General features: G+C 39.9%; 2 protein-coding genes across 2 annotated transcripts; both read right to left on the reverse strand.

The window, feature by feature from the left end:
- Window positions 1-1189: 1189 nt before the first annotated feature.
- Window positions 1190-3584, reverse strand: LOC116251283 (cypmaclein-like). The gene is made up of 4 exons (XM_031625449.2): window positions 2956-3584; window positions 2467-2505; window positions 1886-1931; window positions 1190-1508 (listed from the first exon to the last, which is right to left on the reverse strand). The coding sequence occupies exons 1-4, from the start codon at window positions 3010-3012 to the stop codon at window positions 1327-1329; spliced, it is 324 nt and encodes a 107-aa protein (XP_031481309.1). The 5' UTR covers window positions 3013-3584; the 3' UTR covers window positions 1190-1326.
- A 5977-nt stretch (window positions 3585-9561) lies between these two features.
- On the reverse strand, window positions 9562-11254 carry LOC116251606 (probable CCR4-associated factor 1 homolog 7). The gene has a single exon (XM_031625967.2). It carries the CDS (start codon window positions 10595-10597, stop codon window positions 9773-9775), a length of 825 nt encoding a protein of 274 aa, XP_031481827.1. The 5' UTR covers window positions 10598-11254; the 3' UTR covers window positions 9562-9772.
- Window positions 11255-11727: the final 473 nt, after the last annotated feature.

Consider the following 11727-nt stretch of genomic DNA (forward strand, 5'->3'; position numbering starts at 1 on the left):
TACCTTTCAGCTGGAACTTGACTCATTTAATAAATTAATTAATTAAGCTCGAGTATATCAACCTTTCGAGAAGTCCTACCAGATTAATTTGAGGAATCGATTTATACGAGGCATATCAAACATTAAGCAACTTACACTGTTAAGTTGAGTTTAAATTTCAGTGTAGCATCTCGCAAGGTAGATCTTTCCACTTGCAAAAGAGATGGTTCTTAGGCCTTAAGTGATATTTCACCTGGGTTTTCCTTTGTTGCAGAAGTACGTACATAATGCCAAATCCCGCGTTTCAGTAAATGATTTTTTCAAATATTTGTATGTGTTCAGCATCATGATCAAATCAACCTTCACATGGCTACTTTGATTACAGTTAACCATGAGACTTAATGTTGACCCTCAACCCTTCTCATGTATTGGTAATTTGATAATCTGCAGGGATATGCCAAAGCAACACCTCCTTGCCTAACCAAAAAGAAAGCGAAAAGGCCTAGAGTCTTCTGCGTTCAAGACTACTAGACTCATGAAGACAGGAAATGTACAATGCCTTACTGTTTTCCACAGTGAATAGCTCACGTAGATAAAGAAAGGGGCTTAAATTCAACTATCCCAAGGGGTGAGGAGCCTAAGTCTGCTGATGCAATATCCATAGTTGATTAGCTTGCTAAACGCTTTCAACACAGTAGTCAGCATCCATACTTCCGCAACTTTCAGTTGTTGTTAATAGAGTTGAAGTTACCAAATTACGAGGAGTCGGTATCAAGTTATGGCAAATTGCATAGTTCTCCGAACCACATTTTCCAAGTGAACCAAAGTCAATCTGAATTGATCCTGTAACAGATCCGCTACAGCACGAATAAGTTCATTTTCAAGTGATTCATATTGTCTAGTGTAACCATTCCAAATTTCATTCCGATCAAATGATCGGCAGCAGCTAATACATCTCGTGGTAACAAAAATGTATTGCTCTCGGGTTTATCGAGATTCAGTCTCTAGTTCATATTTTGTCGGCTAAACCTTCATAACTCACATCTTTGTTGAAAATGCAGAAGTATTGAAGCCAACCCAGATGGTCAGGTGTGCAATTGCCCTTGTCAGGATGTAAAAGCGCTCTTGCAATCTTTCAGATACACAGAGAAGACAATAGCAAAGGACAACAGTTCCTTTATTTTTCTTTATTTTCTTTTGGTAAGTGGTAATAATTTTTCAAGCAGAAAAGATCATCTTCCATCTGGATGAAGGAGCTAAATGCCATCATTAAGCTGTGCCAACTTTATTCATGACCTGTTGTAGCCAGACTGTGTAAAGCTCATATATGTGCTGGTATTTTAATTTTTATGGGCATTTATACTTTCCCTCGTGGGTCTTCATCTTGGCATAGCAAGGACAGACATCCCTGTTTCCTGATGTTCCAGGAGGAACACACTGGCATCTTGCGCAGCATGTATTGCAAGCTCTAATGCACATGTTGTGCCTGTCTGCCTTACTGCATCGACGCGTACATTCTTCACCACAATCTGCAATGGCACAGAAAAATGAATTACTTGCTTAATGTTTGTCCCAGAAGAACATGACTTTCGTGCCAGTAAGCAATGCCTTCTGAATCTTGGATTGCTTCAACGCTATGTGAAATTGCAACTCATGCTCAGAACAGTTTTCCAAGACGTCAGAGCATGATCTGTGACTGTGATGGTCACAAGATTAACCAACATCCAGCGTAGTCTGAGTATGTGGATGCAAGTGCCACTCTGAAGGATCCCACCCACCTTAAGGCACATCTATGGCAGATCTTGGACTTGGAAACATAAAATATTATCAAGAGGCCTGGTTCGATTAAAGTCTAAGCAAATTAAATTGTAACAAACATATAAGCAATGCTTTTTGTGGAAATTACCTATATCTTTCACCTTATCAACTGAAAGCTCCTTTCTCATATCAAACTGCACATTCAAGAGCCAAAAGACGTGAGACATGGATTAGTGGCACTGGACTTAGATCTTACTAAGTACTTTAAAGAGCAACCATCTAATCAAATCAGCATAAAACTTTGTTTTGTAACGTTTAAGCTAGCTGGTGTCTAATCACACATAACCTAGGAGTCCACTCTTGCCAGTAACAACAAAAACCAAGTCGACTTCTTGCTTAGTAGGAGAAGGATAACCATCAGAGATTCAGAATCTAACCAGATTGTCCGCTGTGGCAGCCACAGACAAGCCAACCACATTTTATAGACTAAGTCAAATTTAAGTATCATAAGTCATTGTGGTGCTATTGCCTTTTTCTGTATGGAGGACGAGCCGCCATCACCATGTCTTGCGAGGTTAACCCCAGGGGAGAGCTTAGGGGTTGAACTTGGCAGGATTGATCCATGATCTTCAGCTTGCCATTGTTCACATCCCCCTCATAATCTCGTTTCTAGCGCCATTGTTAAGAAAATAGAAAGTGAGAGAGAGAGAGAGAGAGAGAGAGACTTACAGAGTTCTGCTCCAGAGACAGAGACGCATAGTGGTCCATCTACATGGCAGGCAACAATTCCGGTTTAGGAAAGAAAAAGAAAGATTAACACAAAACAGAAAAAATGGGGAAACAGGATACTGGATCAGGCAGGTCACTGAGAACCACAAATCTATTCTAAGGTCCTGAAAATTAACTATTCAACGGTCACAAGGTGTCTAGGATGCTAAAGTGAAGTTTCTAATGATGACATCTGAAAAACTACTGCCATTATTGCTGTTAATTCAAACCAAAACTTGTTTCAAACGGACTGAGCAATGACTATTAAAGTAGAAATCGAATTATGCCAGCTATGTTCAAATATCACCAAAAGAACACACACAAAAAAAAAAGACAAACTACTGAGAAGTATTTAAACACAATAATAGAACTTACTGAAGTATGTAGTCATAATTGCACACACAAACACACACACACACACACACACACAGAGAGAGAGAGAGAGAGTACTTGAAGCATGAGCAGCAACAGAAGGGCAGTGAGCATGGCTGCCTTGCTCTGCTTCATTGCACAAATAGTTTCTTGGGCAGGAGATTGCTCTCATGTTCACGTTTATAAGTGGGGAGAATTGAAACATGCAAAGAAGTATGTGGAGAAAGAAAGAGTGTGTTCCCACAAAAGCGCTTCCACTCGCAGCTTACATGCGCTTCAGTCGGGATGAGTTGGTGGGGGAGGTCACTCGTTGTGCCTGCTCCTTCTTTGTAGCTGCCTCCTAGAAGACCTTTCCTACTCTCCTTTCTCCTGATCAGCCATCGCCTATGAGCAGGAGAGCTGGTCAACATGCCAACCAAATCGAGTTGGTTTCCTTTATACAGACATACGTACCGATCATCAGGACAAAGACTTGTTCATGGGCAGCTTCAGTTACACCAGTTGTTAGTGAATGCATCATGAACGAGCCAAGACCAAGCTCCATCATTCTAGGACCAACGGTATACATTCCGATCTAAGTCCATTTTGTTCGTCGTTTGTACATGTATGAAAAGCCTTGCTTACTAAGTCTATTGATCAAGCTTCGCAACCAGTTTTCCAACCCTGATGGACGTGGAAAAGGCCATGATCAGTGATGGCTAGTGTATTAGTACTTGGTGAGGTACCCTGTGGACCGTGGTCATTAAAGGCAGTATGCAGAGACCTTCTCTTTGATTTTTTCACTCAAATTTGGAGGACTACATATGGAGGTGGATTAGTGCTTGAAATTGAGGCTGGTAAAGCGAGCATGGCACATCTAAGCTTATTTAGACGATCAGCAAAGTTGGAATCAAGCTCATAAAGAAGCGAAGCTATAGCAGCTGTGTTCGAACCAGCATGCTATCATGTGTAACACTCTTTTCGACTATGATAGCTATGTATGGGAGAACAACTTCCTCCACATTTCCTTAATGAATGCATAAGGTGTACTCGATGAGAAGAGAGAGAAAAACTGACTAGATTTTGTGGGTCGTAGGATCTATTATCCCCTCTTTCTACTTCAACTATTTTCGCCTCTCTTCCAACTCTCAAGATTTCAGTAAATTTTGAACTTCACGCTACATGCTTCTTAGAATAAATTTTTTTAAACTCACATATTTGCAGGCCAGAACAAGAAAATACACTTAAGCAAGTAGTTTTACATCAAGCTGAGTGATCAGAAGAGAGATGACTGAATTGTCGGTTTTGTAAACGTTGGGATCTTTTACCAGTTACGAGACCTTTTACAAGTCAAGATAAACCGAACCACAAGCGAAGAGGACGGATCATTGCCTAGAAACGCACCACACTAGTCCGGATTTCAACATCCAGAAATTTGGAAATAGATGGTCGGGTTCTTTTCAAAATGGAAGGTTTTGAGGGCTTTCAGATGCTGCTCATATTGAGGATGTATAAAGTTAGAAGGTGCCATGTACTTTCATTCATTGAGTCCCACCACTAGCTTTGGAACTGTTAGATTGGGCTAGCGCACGGTAGGTATGTAAAAGCATTTTAACAATCTAATGTGAAAGACGGTGGGAGTTACTAATTAATTAACCTGAAATACCTTCGACTCTCACCGCATGGCTTTCACAATTTTACAAAGAGGATGCATAATAACGATCTTTTATCCTTAAGGAGTCGTTTGAGAGTGATAACATTATGTTGTTTCCACCATTCATTGGACATTTTAAAAGGTGTTATATAAATCTGCCACTTTTTTAAAAAAGACAGTTTCATGAAACCGTAAATCTGCTACTGATGCCAAACAATTCCTACCAGGTGATCTGGTAAAAAAAAAAACTTCAAGAGTGTCTTGTAAATCTGCCCTAAGATTAGGGCAGGTTCATCAAACACTAGAGCTATTGTTTCATGTACGTACTCCAATCTTTCAAGCATATTCATACGACACTTACAAGGTGTCCCTGCAAGTAAAATATCTCTAAACGACTGCTTGGTAGCAATAGCACATTATTACTATCTCATAAATCAGCCTCAATTTCAAGTTCATAGGACAGTAACAGAGTAGTGTTGTTGTCAACAGCCCCTAAATGTATCAAAGGCATTGGATCGAGGCTACACATTGGGCTCAACCTGTAAACCTCGGTGTTTCTTCTGATCTCAAACTTTTGTTTGTTACACAAGGAAACCTACACATTCAAGATAAAGAGACTCCATCGGAAGCAGAATACCTGAAGCTATTACCTCAACTTCAAGGTATATGCGTACTGATGCCCATGAGTCCGAACTGTGACCGTCCATCACAGTAACAAAATGCAGATGATGATGCACCGAGAATTGGAAGTCTGACCACCTATCAATTGCCATTACAGCAACCCCTTCGGGATAGAGTTTGGTTGGAAGTTGGAACTTGAGAAAGCAAGGATAATGAATGTTCGAAGAACCACAAACTATAGTTTTTCCGTTAAGATATACTATTTTTTCTGTCATTGTGATGATCATAAAAGCCTGTGGAAGTTAGCAAACAAACGTTAACCATGCAACCAGAGATCTTCCTGAATTGCTTCAAGCAAACTGGGTAATTTATTGAAGCATAGAAAAGGAAAGAGGTAACTTTTAATTTTCAGCAATGTTCTGAAAATCAATAGTCAAAATACATAAAATACATGTCTACCTTTTAGACCACAGCCAGCGGGAACCAGAAACCAGTAAGACAAAGGTAAGCTGGCCAACTATATGTTAGTGATACCGTGCTGAATTTTTCTTTTCAGGTGATATATAATTTAAACACCAGGTCTGTGCTGATAACATAAATACATAGTGCAGATTTTCATGTGCTTACACCATATTGCGGATGGGTTATTCCACACTTCATCCATATTAAGAGTTCAGCGAAGGGCTTTCGCCATTTCTAGGGAATGAAACCTACCAGACAAGTAAGAAGATATGAAAAGAATTCTTGTTCAGTCAACTGGGACTCTTGATTGCAATGTTGTAAAAGGTGTAGCGTAACGCATATTGGTCGGGCCGACTTATATGTCGTATCGTAACATATTGCAAACGTAGCGTAGCGTATCGTAAAATTAATTTTTTAATTTAAAAAAATATTTAAAAAATAAACATAATAAATCCTAAAAAATAAACAAAAAAACAGAAATCAAGAAAAATGTATTCAATATAAAAAAGATCATCATACATAAAGAACATTCATGTGTATCAACAACACATTCAAAAATAAGAAATAAGAGATCTAAAATAACATAATAAGCATCCATCACAATTTTCAACTTGAAAATTTTAATAGAATTTTAGGACTTAGAGTCTTGGGACTTAGATTACATCACAATGTCATAAGTTCAAAACATATAGTTATCATCTTTTATGATTCGACAATATCTCCCAAATTGATGAATCCACAGTGATTTTTTATGAAAATGGGCAAAATCTCTCTGTCCCACGTCTCTTGAAGTCTTTAGACACAAGAAGAGAAAGAGGGAGGAGTGTTTAAACTTTATATCGTACGATACGAGAGTGTATCGCCCATATCATATGATATGGGCGATACACTTACGATACACGAGTGTATCGTCTATCAACCTGTATCGTCTATCTAAACCTATACGGTACGTATCGTACGATACGCATGTGTATCATACGATATAGATAACATTCTTGTTTGAGTTGAGAGAGTAACGGTTTCCTAGGTTCAACACTTCCCACTTGTCCAACACCGGTGAGGCAATGGACCAAAGCAGCAACCTAGTTCTCTATAAGGAAAAGGCTAGGGGAAAGGGTGAGAGACCCTCGTCCACTATCCCCCCTACTGAAAAGGACAGGCAGTCTTGCATCGGAGTTGCTTTCAGAACCCTCAGCCAAGTGCTGATGGAAATATACACTCCCCTCCTCCATAACATTTCCTTTATGTGTAATGGCCCTACACTCTGGTGTTTATCAGACTAGTGTGCAGAATGTTGACTCCATTTCTCATCCTTTCCAGAAGCAAATGCATCTCATGCAGAAACTCAAGCTTGGAAGTAAAAATTAACTACCACAATGGAAATGTAAACATCTCACCACCAATTATGCATGTATATGCTTCTTGCAAACTAGGCTGCAAAGAGGATTCCATCAGTGGAGAAAATGTTGATCCATCGCTCAACTATCTAATGTTATCTTTCCTGAAATTCTCATGATCCTCACACTCCATTTTTTCTGGATCATTCTACAGTGTAATAGACTATCCATTTATCCACTTTTGACAAGGAAAACTAACTTGCCTTCACCTGAGTCCCATATCTCATGATTGAGAAGATTCATCGCCTCAAGGAATCCTGATTCTTCCATTCACATGATTTCACATTACACTTCTAAAATATTTTTCTTCGCTGCTTTTTGCTTCCTACTTGAATCCTCAAGCAAGTTTGAAATAGCTATTCCCAAAGTCCAATTCCCTATTTCCTCCAAATTTCAACTCCTCTTCTAGCAACCATTGGAAAATCAATGAAGGCCTAACACTCATAATTGACTGTTGGTTTTGCTTGCTCTCCCAAACTACAACGACTGAAGATTCTCAAACTTTCAGTTTCCTAAAAACAAAAAAAAAGGATGGCCATATAAACTTTCTGCAAGCTACGTAGAAGAATGATTGTTAAAAAACACCAATTAATGCATTAAAATCTACAAGTTTCTTTACAGTTTCTTTACAGGAAAAGACAGGCCATTTTTCATAACCATTACTATCAATCATAAATAAAGAGCCAAGATAAAGTTTCTCAACCATTGGATGGACAGGTGCAAGAGAAAAAAAATGAATTAATTCTGACACCTTCATGAACAAACTGCTAAAAAGGAACACCAATAGGTAACAATAATGATAACCTAATGGTGTGCACTTATTTTCTCCAGCAGGGATGCCATGTCCTTCAAAAACACAATTTGACTTCAGTCTCTGTTCACAGAGAGAAAAGCATACCAACTTTAGGTGAACTGAATGGACAAAATTCTCAACAATGTTCAAGAAAAAAAGAACCCACTAAATTTATTCTTTCTCCCACTGGTCATTCACTGGATTATGCTTTTTCAAGTAAGAGTATTCAACATGAGAACCAGGACCTATCCTCCAAAATACCTAGCATGAGATCTGAAATACACAAGGCATAAAAAGCTAAAGTAATTACTATTTACCATTCCTGAATAGAGGCAAGGAGCAAAGTCTACTCCATGGATTTCTGGATCTCCTCAATCCTTATCTTCCCCCCAAAGTTTTCAACTTAGGCTGTTTATTTAGGTTAAGTTTCGAGATCATCACGTTAAAGTCTCCTCCATGAACAGGGAATGAAAAGAATGTAGAAGGACCAACACCTCCACTTAAGATATAGTGAACATCGAAGATATTCCATAGAAAGATGGTGTTGCTTAAACATAAGCTTTAATGTGTACAATACAGCTTGCACTCATGCAAATGCACAGCTAATGTTGGCTGATCAACCCCTCCCAATCATGAGGCGTAATTCGGTAGCTATGGATCATAGCAAGAGCAGAATTGCAACAGGAAAGGATAGACAGCGGAAAAGAAAACCTGAACAGCAAGTAGCAACTGAACAATATGCATAAATTATGGCCATATTTCCATAATGCTTGTCAAGCAATTCTGCTTTCATGCTTCTAAAAACTAACCGAGACACCCAAGTTTCTGCTAGAAAGTACATAATTCCGTATCTAAATCAGGATGAACTTAGACTCTCAAACGCATTTGCATATATATAAGCAGTCATGTTTAATAACACAACACAATTCAAGAATGAAAATAATGCACCTACAATCAACAATTCCAACTGTAGAATCCCATAAAATGCAGCGAACATGAAAATTAGTAATTGATAGGTCAGCAAAGAACAGAGTGAGAGAAAAGAATCAAAACGACCTCTCGAGAAAGAGGAGACAAACTATTAATGGGAAAAACCTTCAACAATGAATTATCTAAATCAGATACTTTCTCAAAAGCAGTTGCCTATGTAAACAGTGATAGCACAGAAGAAATTCAGGAAGGAAACTGTGCACCTGCAAATCAGTTTTCCCAACTGTAGTATCTCGCACTATCCAGTTAATGTAAAAAAGATTAGCAATTGATAGGCCACTAGAGAGCAGACTGTGAAAAAAAAAGATCAACCATGTTTAGAAGGAACAGATAATTAAACTCTTCAAGGGAAAGGTCAACACTAACAGTGGCAATAAATATATAGAAAGAAATAATGCATCTAAGAGACAGAGCCATCCTAATGTTGTGATTATTCATGCCAAAAACTGTGGCAGACAAATGATGTTCTTCTCCCGCACAATTGAGAGAAATAAGACCGAGCGACCGAATAAGCGAGAGAGAGAGTTAGTTACTTTTGGCATTTTGACTAAAGGCTCCAAACGCCGACCTGATAAGCATCGTATACATTTAAAAACCTGCAGCTCACATTATCATACCACTCAAACTTGCTTTCTAGTTTATCGTACACTTTTGGGGGCTTCAGGATAACAGAACCGAACACTTTCTTGATTAAAACAGGAAGAATGCTCCTCCATGCTAGAAACAAGAAAATTCTGAAGATCAAATGGAAATCAAAAGGAAATCAGAGACTACTGCAAAAGAAAAAGTAAAATGGAACATTTAAATTCTCATTACTTGAGAGGAACAAACTACTTGTTTCCCCGTTTCCACGTGTGTACAATGAAGAGGAGATGTTGGAAAATTCATTATCCAAGGCATACTCAAAATTCAGTTCCTTTTTCTTTCTTTCGACTTTCATCTCCCTCCTAATTTAGCTAGATTGCATTCGCTCCCTAACATGCCTTATTTTACTATGCCTCAATGCATACTAGTCCCATTGTCGAAACCCAAACCGTAAAGTACTCCAGCATATCTCTCAGTCGACCCATTGAAGAAGGAGTCCTTCAGCTTCCGAAATGTACAAGAGGTGAGAAGGCTATCAGACCCCGCCTGATGGCATATGCCAACCCTTTCTACTTCAAGCAACTCAGCGAGTTTGTTTAGCCCCCCGTGCAGACTGTCACAGAACTTCATCAGATGTTTGATATCGTAGACGGTGGGAAAGTAAATACTGATCAGGTTGAAGAAGCCGGTGTGCGTCTCCGGCAGGTACTGCCCTGTCAACAGCTTGAGCAAGTACCCAAAATCGTACCCGCTGTGGAAGGTGACCCAGTGGACGGCATCGTTGAGGAGGATCCCTGATGACATCAGGAGCTCAGCGAACCTCTGCGCATCTATCCCCTTCTCATTGTTCTTCTTGAAGTCGATACCACTCTGCTTGAGAAGCTCGATGGAGTCCTTCGCATAGACATCTATGCCGACGTTAAACTCCCTGAAGTTGAACTGCCAGATGCAGAACCTATCGGTGCCGCAGGTAGGGAGGTTCCCGAACTCGTCCGAGAAGGTGAGGCCTAGCTGGATCAGCTTGAGCATGTCGACGTTCGTCTTCAGAGTCCTGTAATGGAAATCGGTGCTCGTCTTGAAGTTCCCTAACGGTCGGGCGACTATCCCAGGGAATTCTGTATCCATCGCTACGTAGGGATAGTCGTCCACAATCTCCCTTATCAACATGAACTCTTCCTCCAGATTATCCGCCCAAACCTCGCGGATATGGATCGAATCACCCTTCTGTAAGATGGACATAGTCCCCGTCCCTTCTCCGTAAAACAAATAAACAAAAGCCCGTAGCCCGTAGATGACAAGAACGTGGCGCCTGGTTTGCGTGAGGACCCCTAGACCCTAATTCGACGAGGAAATGAGAATAAGAAGAACCCTGATCCTAGCTATTTCCTTTGTCCAATACCCAAAACTCTTTCAGACTGTTCTATCACCAATCAGACAAGAGCAAGAAACAAGAAACCCTAGTGCTTCGGCGGAGAAGAAAAAACCCTAAATCGGACGGTACCGGAGGAAAGCGATCATCGAGGAGTTGACCGGAAGGAGAAGAAATCAAGCTGACGAAAGATAAAAAAGGGATAGGAATCGGAGACTCGAACCAATGAACCGATCGACGGGAAGCGCGAGGCAAATGGCGGAGATCTCAGAAAGAGTTTTCTTGTGCCGGCTTCTCTTGCGAGAGATCAGAGGAGAGAGGATACACGGAAGGGGTGAATGGATTGACAATGGCGGAGCTGGGAAGGGGAGGGGAGACGGCCACTGGGGGACGGCCGCGGTTCTTGTGCCGCCTCCCTCCTTTCTCCGTTTTTTTCCTTTTTGTTGCAGTCGTTGGATTCAGAGGCGGACGCAATGAATTTGAATCGACTGTAACAGTGGAATATTACGTCCTTGGGTGGGAGGGAAATCAATGAATGGAAATAAAAGAACAAGGAATGCAATGGAAATGGGAATAAATGGACGATTATAAATGTTGGTTTGGATGAAAATGAAAAAACATGGAAGGAAAGAAATTTAATTAGAAGGAAATCAAAAGAAAATCATTGGAGTTGGTTTATAATAACGTCCTTAACGTTCTATAATTATTACCAAGCAAACATATTTAAAAAATATTTTATTCGATTATATGATCTTATTCAAGAGCGTGACATGTTAATTTTCAAAAAAAAAGAAAATTATAAGCGTGTCATGTTAGTATTTGACGACACAAAGGGTGTAGCATACCTAGTAAGCGGACCAAGCCACGAGGGAGTCCACAAGACGTTGGCTCAAACGTCACGCCCACACCAAACTTATGTTGATACCCCGTGGGCACCAAACCCAACTAAGAGTTGTGCTTCTTTGATCAAATTTTCAGGCTCTACCATTTTCACATTTCT

This window comes from Nymphaea colorata, chromosome 3 (genome assembly GCF_008831285.2).
Source record: "Nymphaea colorata isolate Beijing-Zhang1983 chromosome 3, ASM883128v2, whole genome shotgun sequence".
NCBI classification, from domain to species: domain Eukaryota; kingdom Viridiplantae; phylum Streptophyta; class Magnoliopsida; order Nymphaeales; family Nymphaeaceae; genus Nymphaea; species Nymphaea colorata.